This window comes from Dendrobium catenatum, unplaced genomic scaffold (genome assembly GCF_001605985.2).
Source record: "Dendrobium catenatum unplaced genomic scaffold, ASM160598v2 fragScaff_scaffold_594, whole genome shotgun sequence".
Lineage (NCBI taxonomy): Eukaryota > Viridiplantae > Streptophyta > Magnoliopsida > Asparagales > Orchidaceae > Dendrobium > Dendrobium catenatum.
Window position 1 is genome coordinate 618,215 of NW_021319056.1, and position 22,200 is coordinate 640,414.

Sequence of the window (22,200 nt, forward strand, 5' to 3'; positions counted from 1 at the left end):
GGGAGGGCGTGCCTTGGTTTAAATACATCTGGTATAAGCAACATACTCTTGCTACACTTGGATGACCATTTTAGAGAAGTTAAAATGTGCGGATTTACTTATTAAAAGATTTATTTCGATTCATCCTGCTTGCCCTTTTTGTCAAAATGCCTAAAAAATTCATAAGCATATTTTCTTTAAATGATATTACTCCTTTTTGGTGATAACCTCTGTCATGCCACTCCTGGATTGCTTCCTCTTAAGGCCGAATCTCATTCAAACATTCGATTACTTAGAAAGTCTTCAACAATTTAACAATAGAGAAAAATATTTCTGTTTCATTTTCGTTTGCTACATCATCTATTTCCTGTCGAGGGAAAGAAATAATCATCTAGATGGGTGCACTTGGGTGTCTTCCTCTTCTCTTAAGTTTGCTATCAAGAATGATTTATGTCACAAAGTTAAAGGGTGGAAAATTTTTGAGCTACTTAAAGATCGTTTTGCTATTCTCAACTAAGCATCTTTGGTTTTCACCCCCCATAAAAATATATATTTTTCCCTCATACATCTATTGGTTCCCCCTCCACGTAACTAGCATTTCTTTTTTCTTTCTTTTTCATAATCTGCCCAACTTCTTCTCCACTCCAAATTCATCTCTTTTTTACGTCTCTCTCTCTCTCTCTCTTGCCCAACTTCATAGATAAAAGCATGCTATTTATTAAAATTAGTTTAAAGAGCCTATTTAAAAAAAAAAATTTAAAAAGGAGCAAATGAGCCAAATCATTTGGCGCATTGTGAAAAGTTGGAGAGAGAAAAAAGGAGAGAGAAAAGTTGGAGAGAGAGGGCACGTATAGAAAGAAGGCCAAATTTTCGAAAGAAGCGTGTTTGTTCTGGAATTTAGCAGAAGGAGCGTAACGAGGAGAAAATTTGAGAAGCAGCTAATACGCGCTCATGCTTAACGCATTCAAAGAATGCGCTTAATGAAACGGCGCATTCTATGAATGCGCTGTACCAAATAGCGCAATATGTCCAATGCGCGGTACTTAGTGGCGTATTCCTCCCGATCCAGACTTGAATGCGCGGTACCATATGGCGCATTCTTCGGAATGCGCGGTACTATATGGCGCATTCCAAAGAATGCGCGGTAGTATATGGCGCATTCTTTGGATTGTGCGGTTTCATCTTGCTGTAATGGAGCGGAAAACGAGGGGATTTTGTATTTTAGCGGGGACAAGATCCGGTTAATCCGCGAAAGTGGTTGAGGATATGGTGAAATTGATGCCGGTCGCTGAATATGAGTGGTTGGGAGCTGATAATTGATGACGGGAGTGCTGCGTTCCGGCTATAAAAGAGCTTGCTGCCTTCTCGTTTACAGCACTCAGCAACCAGCGAAGTTTCTCTCAAAATTTCGGTGTTAAAGCTCAGAAGGTATGGTTTTTTATTTGCTGCTTAATTTCTTTAGATTTTATGTTAGTGTTGTAATAATATAGTTAGATTTCTCGCGTAGGGCTCTTGAGTACTCGGTATTGATCTTGACAGAGCGGTATTCCTCGTTGTTATGAAATAATACCTAGCAATACCCAGCAAATGTTGAATTTTTTGACTGTATTTTGCTCTGACCGGACGTTGCCCTACGTCTTACACCGGACCTAATAAAAGCTCGCATTCGAGGTCCTTTACTGTTCGATTCATTCGGCAAGCCTAGCATTTTTTCTAACAAATTTCCTTGTTCGGTCGTCCCATCCGGAACCGCACGCCGCCCGTAACAGTGGCTGCCTTCAATTCCTCGCTGTTCTTCAACCATCCCGATTCTTTTTCTTTTCCGGTTCCAATTGGCCTCACCTATGCTAAGATACGTTTTGAAAGGTCCCAAGTTCTTTTCGTTAGGCAGAAGAGAAACAGGGATAGAGTTCGATCGTTATCCGGCATGTTGGAGGAAAGTGCTTATGCTGCCGTGACGCAGGGCAGTGGTCTTCGGCGACTCGCTCACGTTCTGACCGTCGCTGGTTCCGATTCCGGCGGCGGAGCTGGCATCCAGGCTGATATCAAGGCCTGTGCCGCCGCCTGTGTATACTGCTCCTCCGTCATCACTTCTGTCACGGCGCAGAATACCATCGGAGTTCAGGTGCTTCTCTGTCGGAGTAAAAAACTTATTTCGTTTCGTCATAATTTCTAGTTATTGCTGGGCGATTGCTCGTTTATCTATTGTAGAACATCCAAAAAAGAGTAGGAAAGGGTTGAGTAGAGAGAATAAAAGAAAACATGGCATTTACTTATCACTGAATTTTTAATTATTTATATATCTAACATCTAAATTCTATAATTTAATAATATTTAAATTGCATAAAAATATCACTAATATTAATTTATTTAAACCAAAAAATATTTTCATACTTATGTTTAAATATAATTTGGGTATTAGTGAAAAAAAAAGATATTAGATATATAAAACACAAGAATTCTCTGCTATCCATATGAAATAGAAGAATTCTCTGGTGTATATACAAATCCCCCCAGTAATAAAAAAAAGACAAAAAAAATTATAATTTTTTTTATTTTTAGTTTTTATGAAAAATGCTTGTATGACCTGCCTTAGCTTTGATACGTCATAAAAAATTGATTTGATTGGACACGAATCTTGATGCATATTTGAGTTGGAAACTTCTTGAATTAAATTTAAAGCCATCCTAACTTTGATTAAAAAAAAAAACTTTGATTTCAATAAGCGTATAGTCGAATCAAACATCTCAATGAGATGAACTCTAACATCAGAAGTGATCTGATTTGAGTCCAGATGAGCCCATATCAAGCATTTAAATTGTAATACAAAATTTTGGGACATTAATTTGAGGACCAAATGATCTCCAGACATCGCATACTCATAGCGAAATTTCGTGTCTTGACAAGACAAATTCAATGAGCCTAAGCTATCTAATTCATACATCATTATAATGCTTAAATGCTGAAAGAACGGTCTATGATCAAGGGTGACTAATACGGGTTGTTTGATGGAGTGTTTTAAAATTTGTCTATATTTATGGGAAATGCTACTCTAAAAAATGTATAAATAGACCTATACTCTCTATATGAAAGAAGCCTTAAACTCTTAGCTTGAGATTCGACACCATCACTGTCGGAGTACCACATGGCCGTCATTATCAGAATGCCACTTGACTATTATTTTTCAACCACTGTCGTTCGACTGCAGTCCTCCGATCATGATTGCCCGTCTAAGGTCCTCAAACCACCAACGTCCGATTATCAACCTTTATCCACAATTCGCAGACAATAGTCCCCCACCAACATCACTTGACTATTGTCCTTCGACCAACATCGCCGGACTACCATCATTTGACCACTATCACCGGTATTGCCTTCTAACCACCGTCATTGGACTATTATCCTCCAATCACTATCGCCCGACAATTGTCCTATGACCGTCATTGCCCGACTACTATCCTTTGATCATTGTCACCCAACTATGATATTATGGCTACTATCTATCACCCAACTAAGATCCTCTAACAATCGTCGGCCCTACTATAATCTTTTAACCATCATCACTCGACAACAGTGCTCCGATCATTATCACCTTCTAGGATTCAACAAACTCTTCACATGGATTTGCATTGCTTCTGTGTAGAAGCAAAAGCAAATCTTTTCATAATATTACAAAGAATGAAGAGGAGAACATAAATAATGAAGACAGAGAAAATAAGGTTTTGTATATACACTTACTCTTAGCTTGAGATCTAGTAAGTGCTAAATAGCTTAGCTTAGAAGATGCATTTCTAGCTGGGAAATAGATGCAAAATATTTCCCAGTCTCTAGATGCCGCTAGAGCCCAAAACAAATCAAAGAGATTTCAAATTTCAGCCAAATTCAAGATGCCCTAACCCTAGGAAAACAAATTATTTAATGCATACAAATCAAAAGGAAACCCCTAAACAATCCCTACATTCATTTTGCCTCAAAAAATTCGTTCAAAAACCTTCCTAAATGAGCTCCCGTGGACTTGTCGTGCGTGCGGCTAATGCAAGAGGCGGAGATGTTCCGCCTCATTCGTGCCTAGGCGGGATCGGCTGGACCGGTCTAACAATACTCCCCTCCCAAACATCCACATTATCCTCAAGGTGGAGATATGCTCATGTTCCCGTGGAGGTGGCCATCCTTGATGGTTGAAAATCCTTACCAAATTGCTGACTCAAGGGCTGCACTGAAAGAGAAACATCCCCTCCCTCCTCCATCCTGATCACATCCAGCTTGTGTATTCCCACCAGATAATCTTCCCCCATCTCTTTTAGGCCCCTAATCATAGTCTTAAGTGAAATCATGGCTTTGGATAGCCCTGCATCTCCCCTTATAATCACCTTTCTCCCATCCACCATTAGTTTCATCGTGAGTGCTCCCAATTGTCCTTGGTTTTCCCCAAGATTTGCAACCACTTCATCCTCAGGATGACATCAATACTTTCAGCTCTAGTAGGAGAAAGTCCTTCCTTAACTAAATCCTCTGGATGCTCAACACCGCTCCTCTACAGATCCTTTGGCCTTTCTCCACCTTTCCTGTACCCATCATCATCCCATAACAACCGGTGTCCACCAATTTCACTTCCAATTGGTCGACAACCTGAGTGGAAATAAAATTGTGGGTAGCCCCACTATCAATTAGCACCACCACCTCCATGTCCTCTATCTCCCCCTTCACCTTCATGGTATGATTTGTAGTGAATCCTACCACTGAGTTCAGGAAAATCTTGGTTCGATCCAAATGCAACTTCTCCATATCTTTCTCTAACTCCCCCTCACCTCCCTCATCAGTTTCCTCGTCATCACAGACGGTAAGAATCTGAAGAGTTCAGTCCTTGTACCGATGTCATGACGTATAATTCTCCTCGCACCTGAAACATAACCCTTTTGCCCTCTTCTCATGCATCTCATTCTCTGTCAGCCTCTTGAAATTTTTCCCACTCCCTCCTCCCACTGGCTTCTCCCTGGTGGTCTCATTAATGTTGCTTGATGCAAGCCTCTTGGGTGTTAAAAGAGTGGTTGTCATCTCGTAAGAGCCTCCTGAGCTGCTGCTTATGGTTCCCTTCTCTAGATTCTTCTAATTTTTCACCAACTGTGCCAACTTTATGGCCTACCCCAAGTTACTAGGCATCAGAATTTTCACTGTCGCTCGGATCTCTGCCTTCAACCCCTTCATGAAGTTCCCCTCCAATACAGTATCTGATAATCGCTCCACCCTACTAGCCAGGTGCTTAAACCGCTTCCGGTAGTCTGCTACTGATCCCTCCTACACCAGAGCAAAGAACTGCTCATATAAATCTCCTCCCCGATTCGTTTGGAAACGTTCTATTATGCAATCCTTGAATTCCCTCCAGCTCATAATAGGTCTCCTCTGGTCTCTCCATTAATATCATGATAGCGCCTTTCCTTCCAAGCACAAGCTTGCCGGTGTCCGCTTCTCCTCCTCCATTAGCCCATTGACGGCAAAGCACATCTCCACCATATAAATCCACCTGTACGCATCCTCCCATTCAAATATGGGCATCTTAAGCTTCCTCACCTTTTGATCTCCACCATTCCATCTTATTCTTCCATAGCCTCCTCTCTCCCAAGTGCTCGGCCCAACCCACATCTCCTGGTCTTCCCTTGCCTTGCCATAGCCCAAACCCCCTTCGAATTCCCCTCTTCTTCCTTCAAAATCAACACCTCGGCGACCACAATTTCCCTCCCGACGTTCCCAATCACCACCCCTTTGCTCCGCCCCTCCATACCCATCCCTTTCCCGATACCTACATCCTCTATCCTCCCTCTCGAAAGGCTCCAGATAAGGTTTCCTTCTTTCTCCCTCCACAATTTCCACCTCATCTTCCTCCCTACGAATTTCAGAATTCGTGTTTTTCCCTTCCACCCCTTCTGCCACTGAAGCCGCCTTTTGGTTGTGGATTTCCAACATTTTTTTCATCATGTCCCGGAGATCGGCTACTTATTCTTCCATGGAGGAAATCTTTTCCTCCACCATCGTCTTGATTTGATTCATCTCTCCTTCAAGTCTTTCTTCAAGCGCATCTATTTTCTTGGCCGCCATCTCGTCCGGATTTTTGTAGATCCAAAAATTCTTGATTTGGATTACAAAAACAACAACTTTCTTCTTTCCCGGTCAAAAATCAGCCGTCGGAATTCACCCAAATCAGCCCCAGAACGGTCCCAAGACTTGCTCTGATACCAATTTGATAGAAAACACTTGTAGATCTCAAGTATTTCCTGTCAATCTTAGGAAAACAACGATAATTCTCCGCAAAAATCCACACAAAACTAGGAAAACAGTAGAAATTTATATTATTTGATGAAATAGAAAAGGAAAATAGCAAGATGCAATTGATCCTCTATTCGAGAGGAGGATCATTCTCTCCCAATCTTTAGACGCCGCTAGAGCCCAAAAGAAATCAAAGAGATCTCAAATTTCAGCCAAATTCCCCTAACCATAGGAAAACAAAGTATTTAATGCATACAAATCAAAAGGAAATCCCTAAACAATCCCTACATTTAATTTCCCTCCTAAAATTCGTTCAAAAACCTTCCTAAATGTGCTCCCGTGGACTTACGGTGCGTGCGGCTAACGCAAGAGGTGGAGATGTTCCGCCTTGTTCGTGCCTAGGCCGGTCCCGCGTGGACCGGTCTAACACTATGCCCAGCTTGTGAACGTGGATAAGCCCCCTCGGGTGGCCTATTTAGATCATGCAAGCAAAAACATTAATCATTTAATAAGAAAAAAAAAGACATTATCAAAGGTTATGTGGGACTAAACTTATTATATGAATTAAGAGAGCACATGTTTATCAATACATATGGAACTACTTGCAATAATTTATCCTAATTATATATATATATATATATATATATATCTATATATATATATATATGTTGTATCTTCATACAAAATTAGTATCCTAAACTCTATATTATTCTACCATTATGATTGTTCCTACACGCAACAGGCTTATCAATAAAATGAAATAAAAAAATTGCCATAAAAAATGTCAAAAACATAGAAACGTCAGCCTATCATCTTTTAATTACAATATATTATGAAGGGAAAAATTTTAGACTAAAATATCATTATTTAAATTTACTTTTTAACTTGTAGATTTGTTTTAATACAAATATAATATACATTTTAATTGATTAATTATTATAATACTCATTCAAGTATCCGTATCGGTGCAACATAGATATATATGAAAGGAATAAACTTATATTCTGTTATAAAAGTAAGAATAGTTAAAATTTTATTAAGAAAATAATTATGCTTTTTTTTTCTCTGCTACTTTTGCAAGAGAACAAAAAATTCTCTTACAATTGAAATTATTTATTGTCTATATTTTTTATTTAAAATCTAAACCCCAATCAATAAATTTGTTCACTTTCTTTATAAATTTTTTTTCTCTCTTTAAATTTCAAGTCCCAATGTGTAATTGCCTTTCACTTAAAAGAAATTATCATCTATTATATTTTTCGCCATTATCCCAAGAGAATTGATGTTGAATGTTTTGCATATGACAATCAATATTTTTATTTGTTTAGGGAGTGTACTCTCTTGCAGAAAACTTCGTTGCAGAGCAGTTGAGATCGGTGCTTTCTGATATGCAAGTTGATGTGGTAAGTTTCATAGTAAGGTTTGCAGTAGAATTTTGTGTTTTGTTGTAATCAGATAACGAGAATGCTTTTTTTCTTCAGGTTAGATTATAGGTGGTAATTGTGGTTGATGAGTTATCCTATTCTTTAATTTGTGAATTGTGAATTGTGTATTGTAGCAGTAGATACTATTTTGTTCATGTGTGTGCAAATAGAAAAAAAGAGCTTCCTATAAGCTGCTTTTTAAGGGACTGTTTTCGTTCTCATGATTGGAAATTAATTTTTTTTCCTATTGCATGTGTTTAAATTTTCGACAATAGAAAGGGTTTTGAAAGTGACTATTTATTTATGAAAATAACAAAAATGTTATTTTTATTTAAATTCACTCCATGCCTCCATCGACATTCTCTTTTAATACCTTTGTTTGAGAATTTTATTTGTACCTTCCCTGACACATAACTCATTACAAATTGTTTACGTCTGATGCACGCTACTCTTTTTTTCATGTGCTAATGAAGTTCTTATTACACTTGTAACCTCTAGGCAACCAAACATTCAACTATTGCTTTTGAACTTAAGTTGTCATCTTCTATGTGACTTTGAGTTTTCGGGGACCGTATCATAATTATTACAAGTGTTAACTTTTATGTTAGTAATCCATACTGTTTATTATAATTTTGTTTCTTCATTATTAAGGATTATTTTTTATTGATCTTGTTCTCTTACTTGTACTAAGAAGTCAATTAAATAAAGATGTCGTCATCTCTTTTTTAAAATAAATTTGGAAGGATAATTCTCTGATAGTTCAGATGTTCAGATATACAGCATGATAGTGTAGGTGGTATTGCTACCATGTTGTGTGTAGAGGAAACATTGACATTCTATTGAGAACAATGTTATTGTAAGAGGATACACGTATATAAGCTTTAGGAACGAGCACGCTTCATTAAGAAATTTAAGAAAAATTTTACTTCTCGATACTAGCTGCTATAATAGAGTACTTGTAAAAAATTGATTCTTAAAGGCAAGTTCAAACACTAACTAAATATTTGGGGCTGAGCTTTGAGAATCGTAAGTGCTAATATCAGTAGTATCATACCAAAAATGGCAAGCCATGCCCAGGTCATGTATTACTGAAGTGTGAAATATTGTTTAAAATGCAGCTCATTTTTGTTTGTTGGTTGAGAGCTTTGGCTACCAAGTACCAACCAAGAGGTCTTGGGTTCGAAGCTTGCGTGCGTGATATTTGTATGAGTTTGCCTTTAACTGATTCAAAAGTCCCCCCAAAAAAAAAAAGTTTAACGGATATCATGACAATTTCAACCTTGAAATCTAGATCAGTTATATTTAAGGCCACTTATTGTCCAAGTGGTATCAATGACCTTATTTACTTAATAAATTAGTTTGTTTAACACTTATTGAATGCAGACATGCCTGCTCATCAGAATAAAAAAATAGCTGTACGATTTTGAACGCCATACAAGCCTCTCATCACGATAAAGAATGGCTGTTTTTGTTGGCTTTCTACACTTTCTTAACTTTACTTTTGTCGTTCTGTGTGTTTTCTGAAGGAAAATCTTTTGTTCTCTATTTTATCAATGAATCATTGCTTGGTGAATTCTCAGATAAAGACAGGCATGCTTCCTTCTCCAGGTATGATCACGGTCTTATGCCAGAGTATAAAAGAGTTTCCTGTCCGAGGTTTGTGATTACTTCTCATTTTTATCACCATAGTTTACATGTACTTTCAACCTTGTGGCTCTTCATGCATTTTTATTCCCTTGAAGGCAGCCGTTGTTGTTGATCCAGTGATGGTTTCTACCAGTGGCGATGTGCTTTCCGGTCCATCCACGCTCAGTGGCTTTTGGTAAGCAATACATGAATTTGTAATTTGCATGAAGTTAGGAACTTCTTTTGTTTAGTAATGCTATTTTATGGAGATCTAATTGAATTTTAATTTGCGAACTTTATATCACAGCAAGGAGCTTCTTCCATTGGCTGATATAGTTACCCCAAATCTGAAAGAAGCTTCAGCCCTACTTGGAGGAATATCCTTGGATACTGTAGATGACATGCGTTTTGCTGCTAAATCTATACATGATTTTGGAGCTAGGTATGTTACAAAATGACATATTGAAGAGTAAGAATTGCTGTTTGCTAACTGTTTTTCTCGTTGTTTTTAGCATCTACCAAAGCGTTATTTTACCAGCTACTTACCTTGATATGCTGTACCAGTTAAACTGATCTTGAATAATTGCTTAGTTTTTTGCTGTATGTAAATAGCATCTGTAGATAGCCTTAGATAATTGGCTTATGTAATACAGGAATGTACTTGTGAAAGGTGGGGATCTCCCTGGTTCATCGGCCGCCATTGACATATTTTTTGATGGTATGACTAGTGACATGGTTTTTGTTTATGCATCTTTTCTGTTTTCCTTCAGATTCAGTGTTCTAGGTCGATGGTATCTATTGTATTGAGAAAAATGTTCTTCAGGGGAACAATTTCATGAGCTTTGTGGACCACGCATAATGACACGTAACACTCATGGAACTGGTTGCACTTTGGCATCATATATAGCAGCAGAACTTGCTAAAGGTACTCCAATGCTGCAATCTGTTCAGGTTTTACTCTTTACCCTTTTTGTCTTTTTAGATGTTTTACATCATAAGTTTTATATAAAACCTATGCAATCTATTGGTTTAATTATGATTGTAGGGATTATTAGGTCAGCTTATAGTTAGCACTTTTGAATTGCATGGTTTCTTTCAACTTCTAATGGTTTTAGCAATCCTGTAATGGGAACTTTCTCTAAACTAAGTTAAAGAAATAGGAAAGGAACATGCACAGGACTTTGTGCTCATTGAAAACATTTGGGCATGTTCTCCATTATTATATGTGCAATAGTAGTTAAAGTAAATAAATATAAGAGCCTTATGAATGCTGTTTATAGAAAAATTATTCCAAAGCCCTTTAAAAAAATGATCACAAATTATTATTAATGGTATTAGCCATATTCATTGTAGCTTATCAGCCTTATCTCCTAATGAATTCAACCATTTATGTTCTCCAAAAAATATCCCTTGAGTAGATAAAATTGAAGTGGCCTATGACGGTAGTAATCAAGTTAAAAAGCTTATAATTATTTATAATATTGTTACAAAAAATAAAGTATTATATGAATAATTATGAGGTCTTGTGGATATTTTTAGCTATTGCAATAAATATTCAAAGATTTTAAACTTAAATTTTTTATCATAAATATGCATGGTGGAGAGGAACTTACCCCTAATATTTTATAATTTTAATAGAAGTAAGAATTCTTTTTCAATATTTTTGTCTCAGGGTATTTTTATAATTTTGTATAACCCGAGCCTGAGGAGAATTTGGTTAAAATAAATTTTGGAGTTCCTTCCTACCAACAAATGGGGATACTATTATAATTTACAAGAACATGTTGACCGGTTCATCCGATTCCGGCAGAGAAATTGACGGCGGTCGGTCTATGTTTCGAGGGAAAGGCGTTGACATGGTATCAATGGAGGGATATGGGGCGGCCCATTCGGAGCTGGAGGGAGTTCAAGGATTGCTTACTAAAATGTTTTCGAAGTAATAGAGAAAGAGACTTTTACGAGTAGTTCTTCACCCTGACACAGGAGAGTTCTGTAGCAGAGCACCGTGACAAATTTGAATACCTAGCTAGCTAGTTGGATCGACTTTCTAAGGCTGTTCTGGAGGGGAATTTCATGAAGGGGATCAAGCTCAAGAGTAGAGCGACTGTTAGAGCGATGAGGCCGCGTGACTTAGGTGAGGCCATGGAGTTGTCACAGTTGGTGGAGGACCAAAAGTATTTAGAGAGAGGGGCTAGAGGCAGCAGCTCAGGGGTGGTCGTACAAGATGACCACGACTTTCTTAGCTCCCAAGGGATTAGTACTAGGAAGCTTGCGTGAGCCCCAAAGGAGAATCCTAGAGTAGGATTTGGAGGGAACTTCAAAAAGCTCACAAAGGAGTTGCAGGAGAAGTGGGCAAAGGGATTATGCTTCAGATGTGATGAGAGGTACACGACAGGGCATAGATGTAAGGACCGAACTCTTCAGATTCTCACTGTCTATGATGATGAGGAAGTTGAGAAGGGAGGTGAGAGTGAGGTAGGGGTTGAGGAGGAGGAGAAGCTACATCTGGATATGACAGCAGTCTCCTTGAACTCAGTGGTAAGGTTCACCCAAAGTCACATTATGAAAGAGAAGGGAGAGATGACAGATACAAAGGTGGTGGTGTTGATCGTTAGTGGGGCTATCCATAATTTTATCTCCAATGAAGTCGTTGACCAGTTGGGGGTGAAATTGGTGAACACTAGGGGCTATGGCGTAATGATGGACACTGGGAAGGTTGAGATGGGTAGAAGAGTGTGCAAGGGATTAGTGCTGACTATTCAAGAGGTTCAGGTGAGGGTCTTTCATTAGAGTTGGGAGCACTGATGTCATCCTGAAGATAAAGTGGTTGCAGACCTTGGGAGATACCAAGGTCAATTGGGGAGCGCTAAGGATGGACCTGGTGGTGGAGGCAAGAAGGATGGTGATCCAGGGAGATGCAGGGTTGTCCAGAGCCGTGGTATCTCTCAAATCCATGATCAGGACCATAAAGGAGGTGGGAGGAGGATTTTTAATGGAACTGCAAAGCTTGAAAGTGGTCAGATTGGAGGAAGGGGGAGAGATTCCTCTTTCAGTGCAATCACTCATACAACAGTTTAAATTTTTTTTTTCAACCGCCTCAAAGCTTACCACCACTCAGAGAGTAGGAGCATGCAATCAATTTGAAGGAAGGGGTTTCTCCGATTAGTGTACGACCATATTATTATCCTTGGATTATGAAGGATGAGATTGAGAAGCTGACCTGAGAGATGTTAGAGGCGGGGATCATCAGGCCGAGCATGAACCCTTTTTCTAGCCCAATTTTGTTGGTCAAGAAGAATGATGGGAACTAGAGGTTTTGTGTGGACTATAGGGCCTTGATTAAGAAGACTCTCTCAGATAAGTTCCCCATTACGAAGATCGATGAACTACTGGATGAGTTGTATGGAGCAGTGGTATTTACCAAGATGGACTTGAAGTCCGGTTACCATCAAATCAGGATGAGGGAGGAGAATATTCAGAAGACGGCTTTTAGGACGCACGAGGGGCACTACGAGTTCTTGGTGATGCTGTTTGGTCTCACTAATGCTCTTGCTACCTTCCAATCCCTTAGGAACAAGGTATTCAGACCGTATCTCCGGAAGTTTGTATTAGTTTTCTTTGATGACATACTTGTGTATAGCAGAACCGAGGAGGAACATTTGGAGCATTTAAGAGTGATCTTAGGGGTTCTATAGGAGCATCAACTGAGGGCCAACTTGAAAAAGTGCTGCTTCGTACAAACTAGTGTAAAGTACTTGGGGCAAATGGTATCTCAAGCGGGGGTGGCTGCCGACCAAACCAAAGTTGAAGCAATACAGAAGTGGCCTCTACCTAAGAACTTGAGAGAATTGAGGGACTTCCTAGGTTTGACTGGTTATTACAGGAGGTTCGTGTGGGGGTACAACAACATAACTTGGCCCTTGATAGAACAACTGAAGGATATTTTCTTGTGGGGAGAGGCAGCTACCCAGGCTTTTGAAGGACTGAAGAAGGTCATGACCACAATACCCATTTTGGCTCTACCAAATTTAAGTCAGACCTTTGTGGTGGAGGCAGATGCATCGAGATATGGGTTTGGCAATATGTTGCTCATGCATAATCATAAACCCGTAGCCTAGTTCAGACAAGTGTTGACAGCAAGAGTTAAACTGAAGTTAGTATATGAGAGGGAATTGATGGTTATCGTGTTGGCCATTCAGAAGTGGTGTCCATACATGTTGGGTTGTCACTTAATTGTCAGGACATACCAAAGGAGCTTGAAATATTTGCTTGAGTAGAGGATGGTGACTGAGGAGCATCAGAGGTGGTTGTCCAAACTGTTGTGATATGATTTTAAAATCCAGTACAGACCAAGATTAGAGAATAAGGCAGGTGATGCCTTATCAAGGTGTGTGGAGGAGCTCCATGAGCTAACCATTTCAATACCAATGATGGTAGATTTGGGGGGGGGGGGGGGGGGGGGGGGGCTTTTGATAGTCAACCACTATGGAAGGTCTTTTGGGAAATGGAGCAGGGGGGGCTATCAAAGAAGATAGTGGGCAGGACGAGGAGCTAAGGAAGATTAGGAGGGATTTATTAAAGTATAGGAGCAACCACCTACTATATCAAGGGAGATTTGTGATGCCACAAACTTCTATTCATATTCCCCACTTGTTGCAGTGGTTCCATGGGAGCATAGTTGGAGGCCATTTGGGAGTGTAGAAGACATACAAAAGGTTGCCAGCTGAATTATACTAGAAAGAGATGCATAAAGATGTGGAGGAGATGGTAGGAAGTTTTGAGGTGTGCTAGAGAACTAAGTATATGGCTATGGCTCCATGGGGGTTACTTTAACCCTTAGCGCTTCCTGGAAGGGTATGGAGGAGGTGACCATGAATTTCGTAGATGGACTGGCACGATCTGAGGGGTTCGCAGTGATTATGTGGTGGTTAACAAACTGAGTAAATATGCACATTTCATTTCCTTACAACACCCCTATACCACGGTTACATTGAATGCTACAATTAAGATTAATTGAATAAGACTGACCAGGAGTTATAAGGACAGGAGCAAGATACCCAAGATCTAGATACCTTCATTTGAACATTTGATAGAATATTGATTACTGACTATTGATATCGATTACTGATCGATTACTCATTACTGTTACTTATATTATTGCTTACACTACATAGATGTTGTTTACTGTTATTGTTGTTGAGATTATTCACTATTACTGATATTGTGACTGAAACTAACACTGATTATTGTTACTGGTATGAATTACTGTTATTGATATCGTTATTGATGATATAATAGACTGAGATGTAATGTTTTATAAATTGAGTTGGTACAGATGACCGATATAGCTATTAATGCATAAATTTTTTTTTATATAATTTGTAATATATTATTTTTTATTATATTGATTTCAGTTGTAAGATTTTAGTTATTGATGAGCTTTTATGCTAATTACGTGATTTTACATGTTTTTAGGAAAGAGTAAGGACCCTACAATGTGAGACTCCGGACATCATGTGTAGTTTTATTTTTTTTGGCATATGTATTTTATTTTGTAGTCATGATGTATTTATAGTGATGTAGCTAATCTTTTATATCATCATAACTATTGTATATATAACATTTTTGGGTTTGTAACAATTGTACATATTGATGAATATAAATGTAATCATATTTCTTTTTGTTGTTCATAAGAAATTGGTAAGTTTTAGTTAAATGACTAAAATGAAAGATAATGCAATTTTTCCAATATAAATCTCGTGGCGTGACAATGTGATTGGAAGTAGGTGCGGGCTATGTGAGAGGATGCATTCTTATGCGAGTATAGGAGGTTGGGCATGATCGAGGGAGAAGGTTTGGGGAGGGGTGGTGAGCATATATAATGTCTATAGACTAGAGATATAATATAATAATCAATTCACTAAAACATAAATATGAGACTTTCTTATGATAACATTCTAAAGTTATCACCCTTTGAAATCAATCATTATTGGCTTGACAAGAAATCAACCGAAGGCAATTTTTTAGCCCCTATTAATTCAATATTGTTTTTAAGATTGACTTTCTTAGTTGGAATATAATTCGAATGTTCTTGAAATATTTATATGCATATAATAAATGTAATTTATTTTTTAGGTTACATATATAAACTGAGACTCTTTGAACTGATCCGTTGCTTGTGTTGGTCTGCGCACCCACATGGTGATACCAGATCTGTTTTTCTTGAGTTGATCGGGTAAAGATATTTTTAGAACCTTAAAATATTAATATAATGAAAGAAGAAAGGTGATGCATAGCCTTCTGTATCCATGTTTATCAGGATGCGTATAACCCACCTCAAATATGCTCGGAATTAAGTGTGACTGCTTCTTAATAAGTTTTATACCTTACAAAATAAATATCATACAGAAACTTGTTTTCTGTATTTTCTGAACTTCGGTATCTTTTGCATTCTCTGTCTCCTAAAGTGAAATCCTCAGCATTTTTTTTTCTCGAATATTTCATGCAGGCAGCTAAAAGCTTTGTGAAGAGTGCACTGCTTTACAGTAAGGATCTTATGATAGGAAATGGACCCCAAGGTCCCTTTGATCACCTCTTCATGCTGAAGAATCAACTAAATAACTATGCCCCCAAGTGGACTTTCAATGCAAATAGTTTGTTATTGTATGCTGTCACTGACTCTCGAATGAACAAAAAATGGGCTCGCTCCATTACAGAAGCTGTTAAAGCTTCCATTGAAGGAGGTGCCACCATCATTCAGCTAAGGTTCATTGCTTTCATTGCATTCATTTCCACCATCATTTTTAGTCTTTATTATAAGAGTTTTTAGGCAATTGCCCCCCCCTAAAAATTTTAAAATAATATGGTCTTTAGACAATTGCCCCAAGACAATTAAACACATTATGTAGAGATGTTATTGTTAGGAAACCAAAATTTTCCTTACCACCAAAAATTCAAAGAGAAATATCCTTACAAAGAGAAATAGTAAAAAAAATCAAAAAATATCCTTACAATCAAAAATTTATTTTGGCAGCGCCCCCGAAGCAAATTTTGGTTCTTAAGATATTTATATAAAAAAAAATCTCTACATTTTTACTTATAAATTTGCCCCCCTGAAAATTAACGCTGGTTCCGCCCCTGCTTGCCTTGCTAGGATGATAAGTTCAAATGTTATATATCCCCTGTTTTGGTACCCAAGCTCACTTATACTATCCTTTACAATGTTCAGAGAAAAAGAGGCAGAAACCAGCGAATTTGTCAAAAAAACCGTGGATTGCATGGCTATTTGCCGTTCTTACCATGTACCATTACTGATCAATGACCGGATTGATGTCGCACTTGCCTGTGATGCTGATGGCGTTCACATTGGCCAGTCTGATATGCCGGCAGAATTGGCTCGCAAAATTCTTGGTCCAGGCAAGATCATTGGAGTATCCTGTAAGACCCCAGCACAAGCAATGAAAGCTTGGGCTGACGGTGCTGATTACATTGGCTGTGGCGGAGTTTTTCCAACTAACACAAAGCAGAGCAATCCAACTATTGGCTTAAAGGGCCTTGAAACTGTTTGTTTAGCTTCAAAACTTCCTGTGGTTGCCATTGGTGGTATCGGTGCAGGAAATGTACAGTCGGTCATGGAACTCGGTGTGCCAAATCTGAAAGGTGTTGCAGTTGTTTCTGCCCTTTTTGATCAGGAATCTGTTGCCACTGAAACCCGTAGACTGAAATCATTGTTGACTGTAAGGTGATGGCTTAATTTCTCTTTGAGTTCTTGGTGAGAAAGGTGACTTGTAACCTGTGTTTTTTTTTTCCATATTTGAAGATTCTCAAACTGCAATGCATGGTCTTAGGAGAGATTATTCTGTGCGGACACCGAAAGAGAGAACTGTCCGGTTAACTTTGGTACTGAGCTCGGTACCGAGCAGTATCGAGTCTCGGTACTGAGCGCGGTACCGAGTGCGGTATATTTTGGAGGTGATGTGGCGTATTTTTATACGACATCCGGACTCCGCAGAGAATAATTTTTCTGGTCTTAGGGTTTCCTCATTCTCGGCAGATTGATGAATAGAGTATCTTGAATGATTAAGGACGGATCAACTGAAGCATGGTTCCTTTTTGGAAATAATATACTTCTTTTTGGTCTATATTTACAACTTGAAGGGTTCTGATTCTCTCTAATCATTCATTACACCGTAATCTGCAGTGAGTAATATATTGTGTGATTGGTTTTATTAGAATCAGCGTGATCTTAGAAGAAGGCCTGTATCTTGTGTTGTTAATGATTAGATTTTCAGTTGAAACCTTGCTCAATATTATCTCTAAATCATTCGAGTCGAGTCGAGGTTGGCTATGGACTGGCTTGATCCAAAATCAAATCGAGCTGATTATGATTTATTAATTTCAATTCTAGCTCATTTTAAATAGAAAATCAATGCAGTTTTAATTGACTTTTGAAAATTTTTAGTTGAGAATTTGTCTGTTGATTTTGATTCAAGTTGAAAGTCAATTCCAATTTAGACCAATTTACCATCTTTTAGTCAAGTCCCTATCCACTATGGTTAAACTGCTTGAACTCAACTATGTTGGAGAAATTATTTTGTGCGGAGGCCGGACATAGCTTTACGTCCGGAGGCGAATTAGGTGCATCCACATTAGAGGTACCGAGCAGTACCGAGTCACGGTACATAACGAAGATGTGACATGACACATTTTGATTGATCTCCGGATGACATTGGACGTCTGCACAAAATAATTAATCCCTTTCTTATGTTGTGGCATTTGGTTATATGTTTGATATGATTTATAAATGTGAACTAATCAAATAATAATTTTCACATAATTTTCAGGTTGTCAACCATTCAGTATTTGTGATAGAAAGATACTAGAAATCTATTACAAGAGAATCCTATTTTTTTTAAAAGCAATATTTAAGGCAGTGAGACTAATCTGGCATGAACAAAGTCTTGCAAACTTGAGTCCAAATGAGCTTGTGTTAAACTCTTAGGTTATCTCCAACGGAGAACTCCATTTTCACTGCAAAATACAACAAAATTTCAAAATGCCGTGGTGCTGCTCCAATCGAACATCATTTTATGTGCTTCTGCGAAGGTAACGATCCTTCTCCCTTTCGCTCGTTTTTCTGGTTGAGAGAGCAAAATAGTGTAGCTGAACAGTGCAACGCCAATATTGGCGTCGCACAGTTCACCCACAAGTAAATGACAGAAGATTTGGGGTTCGGCTAGAGCGACCGAACGACACCATACGCTCGTTTGATGTTCGGTTGGAGATGCTCTTAGAAGCCTAATGAAAATTTCTCTACATCTTTTGAGAGATCAAATGTCTGCCAAAATTTATTTGCTCACAGTCAAAACAATCATCTTGAACAAATAAATTCATCAAATTCAAGATCATTTAATTGCAGTTTAGTAAGGTACAAAGATATTCAAAAAAATATAAATGACGATGGAGAGCTTAATTGGACCATTTGATGGAGTGTCTATACATATATCATGTTCCTATACATTTGGAAGAAATTTTAGTTGAGAGAATTATCAGGCTAAGATAGTTTTAGAGCTTTAATCCCTATTTGGAATCCTAACCATTTATTTTAGGGTTTAGTTTATCCATACTTCTCCTGTAATATTCTAATACACTTTGTCTTTCCATTGTCGACAATTATCATCTCTCTTACTCTAACAATTGCTATTGCTCATTTTATGTCATCCATCATCGATTGGTACTGAAAAACACCTTTGCTTATCCTTTGATGCTCATATTCCCAATTGTTGACTCCCTTCCAAAGGGAAGTGATTAAGCTAATCGCCAATAATCAACCAATTTTTAACATTCCAAGTCAAAGACCGCCTAACATCTACCAATGAGTGACGTCTAATGTAGGGGTGTCAATTTCGGATTACGGTTCGGGTTCAGGTCGAACCCGAAACTGACCCAGCACTATTCGGGTTTGGGTCGACCCGACCCGTTTTTTAAAACGGGTTGATTTTCTGGACCCGAACCCGACCCGCTTCAGGTTCGAGTCAATCCGACTCAACCCACTGACGCGACATGGCCTCGGGACGCAACGCAGCGTGAAACTACCGGACGTCGGACGCAGCGCGGAACTACCACGGACGCCAGCGACTGATGCTGGACGTGACGCGACATGGCCTCTGGATTTCCAGATCAGGTTTACGGGTCGGGTCTAATCTTGACAGGTCTAATCTAATGTTCATCATCGACTAAAAATTAATGTTTGATATATTTCATCACAAGATATAATGTGTCTTCATTTTATCATCTTTTTTTAAATAACTTTGTTGTTATCACATTCTAAGATTACTTGCCTCTCACATTGGGGTGACTTGTCATTATTCCATCATGAGCTGACTTATCATCTCATCTTTGGACAGCTTGCCATTGGGATGATTTGCCATCTCACCTTAGGACATGCTTCCAATGTCCTATCCAAGTATAACTTATCATCTCATCATGGGAGGACTTAAAATTTTCCCATGCTTCAATAACTTATCATCTTGGCTTGGGATGATTTGTTATTGCCTCAAATTAGGATGATTTAATGTCACTCTTTGAAACAACTTCTCATTATCTTGACTTGAGATAACTTATCACTTTGCCTTGAAATAGCTTATCAAATCATTTTAATTGGCTTCTCGTAATCTCACGTAGGTTCAAACCCACAGCTCGAGCTGAAATCCTTTTGATAGATTTGATGTCATAACGGGCGAACGGTAATATAATTAAATATAATATGATATAAGCCTAATAGGATTGGATTTGGGCTCAACCATGTAAGGTGAATGTGATAAGTAATGAAGTCTCATGTGGGATAAGATCCCCATCATATTAAATTATCTCCTCAATCTCTTTTCAACATAATAATTGGATGAAAAGTAATTTTAATTTAATTTCTTTCTCATTTTCATTTCCACTCTTCCAATTTCTTTAAATAAAACATAGATTAAAGAAAAAAAAACAAAAATAAAATTTATGAAAATTAATTACGAAGCTTTTGACATAAACTACATATCACTTTTATGATATTTGTATTTTTTAGAAATCTCTCTTATCATTCTCTGAATTTGTACGAAAACAAATAAGATTATAAAAATAATGATAATGATGCATTTCTCATGCAAATATTTGCTAGTAATTTTAAATATATATAGAGAGAGAGAGAACTGAAATTTGTTTGCTAAACTTAAATATTTCTTTTCTAAAGTTTAGAATTTAAAAACAAATATCTCACGATCAAAACATATGGGGATGTAGCTCAAATGGTAGAGCGCTCGCTTTGCATGCGAGAGGCACGGGGTTCGATCCCCCGCATCTCCAGAAGTTTTTCTTTTAATAAGAATCTCTCACATGGTAAATTAACGCTTTAAAAACATTAATTTGTTGTATTTTCTTTTAATATCCACGTAAGCTATTATTAAAAAAAAATTAACTCAAATGTAATTTATTTCTCATAATATAATGAGGCCTTTTTTTTTTTTTTTTTTGAACTTACGTGCCAATTAAATTTTAAACTCAATATTTTCTAATTTAGGATTTAAAGTTCTAATTAATAGATCAAGATGAACTGTTTTAAGTCTCATGTAGAATCAATTTAAATCATATCATATTATGTTAATTATTTAACAAAAAGAAATCAGAATTATTTTAATAAAATATGAATAAATAATTATTTTAGATTTTCTTAGAATGTTTTATTTCCAAAAAGAAGCATATAAAATTCTCAAAGAATTCAGGAAAATATAATCATTTTCATAGTCCAAACTCAACAATGTTATATTATATTGGCAAATTATTATTGCATATGCATGTCACTTAACTTTCAAAAAATGATTAAAAAAAAAAAACTTTCAAAAAATGATCAGGTCGCCTGGTCAAGTTGATATTTTGTAAATCCATAAAATTCTGGAATGAAAAAAAAAAAAAAAATTTAATATTTTGTAATTTCATAATTGCATTGTTTCACTTGCTTTCTTCTTTTTAACCACCAAATTTAAGGAAAAAAATCTTTTAATTACTAGTATCACCAGTCTTATTATGTCTAATAAAATATCTTAAATAATGAACACTTTTTTTTCTTAGTAGATATACATAAAAGCATATTTCTTATTCTATGAATGATGCACCTTTTTCTATGTACTAAATCTATAAAATTTATTAAGGAAAAGGATTAATAAGCCCCATTGTCTCTTTAAAAAAAATCAAAATAATCCTATAATGAATCTATTTTGATAGTTCGGACTATTTTGATTATTCATAAAGAACTAAAATATTATTTTGTATCTTTAAAAAAAAAAAGCTTTTTTTGTCATAACATAAAATTTTGAAATTAATGATTTTAGATTTTAGATTATTTTTAATTAAATTATTTATTAAATATACTTTTTCAAGTAATAGCATTTTTTTTATAAAAAAAAAATAATAAATATTTCTTTAATAAAATTATTATTAATTCTAATCAATAATGATCTTAAAATAAAACTATGATTATTAATAAAATTTTAAATTAAAACTAAAACTATTAATCATTTTTTATTAAAACAAAAATTTAATAATTTTTTTAAAAAATATTACTTAAAAATTACATTTGATAAATAATTTAATTTAAAATAACAAAAATACTTCTTGATTTAATACCATTAACCCTAAAATTTAATGCTAGGATAAAAATACCCCTTTTTAAGGAGTTGAATGATTAAATTTGTCCATCAAAATCAAAAAAGTTGTGAACCATTTTGACTCATAAAAGGTTGAGAGACCAATTTGATCATTTTATCTAAGAAGATAATAAGGGGTAATTAAAGAATTACATTCCATAAGTAAAAATAAAACAAGTTCAATGGTAGTGTTTTAAGCAAGTAGAGCTGAGCCGAAAAAAGAG

The 22,200-nt window shown here is 36.9% G+C and overlaps 1 protein-coding gene and 1 non-coding gene across 2 annotated transcripts; both read left to right on the forward strand.

Moving 5' to 3' along the window:
- The first annotated feature begins 1,658 nt into the window (after positions 1 to 1,658).
- Positions 1,659 to 17,521, forward strand: LOC110115960 (probable thiamine biosynthetic bifunctional enzyme, chloroplastic). Its single transcript, XM_020849377.2, has 9 exons — positions 1,659 to 2,104; positions 7,569 to 7,643; positions 9,245 to 9,320; positions 9,411 to 9,486; positions 9,598 to 9,732; positions 9,944 to 10,008; positions 10,114 to 10,241; positions 15,799 to 16,055; positions 16,519 to 17,521. The coding sequence occupies exons 1-9, from the start codon at positions 1,907 to 1,909 to the stop codon at positions 17,033 to 17,035; spliced, it is 1,527 nt and encodes a 508-aa protein (XP_020705036.1). The 5' UTR covers positions 1,659 to 1,906; the 3' UTR covers positions 17,036 to 17,521.
- A 3,045-nt stretch (positions 17,522 to 20,566) lies between these two features.
- On the forward strand, positions 20,567 to 20,639 carry TRNAA-UGC. Its single transcript has one exon. It is a non-coding gene; the product is annotated as a tRNA-Ala (tRNA).
- The last annotated feature ends 1,561 nt before the right edge of the window (positions 20,640 to 22,200 follow it).

Bases quoted from the DNA above. Each gene is read 5' to 3' on its own strand.
- LOC110115960 (XM_020849377.2), top strand. From the start codon at position 1,907: ATGTTGGAGGAAAGTGCTTATGCTGCCGTGACGCAGGGCAGTGGTCTT. The intron at 2,105-7,568 runs GTGCTTCTCTGT...TTATTTGTTTAG, and splicing joins AGAATACCATCGGAGTTCAG to GGAGTGTACTCTCTTGCAGA. The intron at 10,242-15,798 runs GTTTTACTCTTT...TATTTCATGCAG, and splicing joins CAATGCTGCAATCTGTTCAG to GCAGCTAAAAGCTTTGTGAA.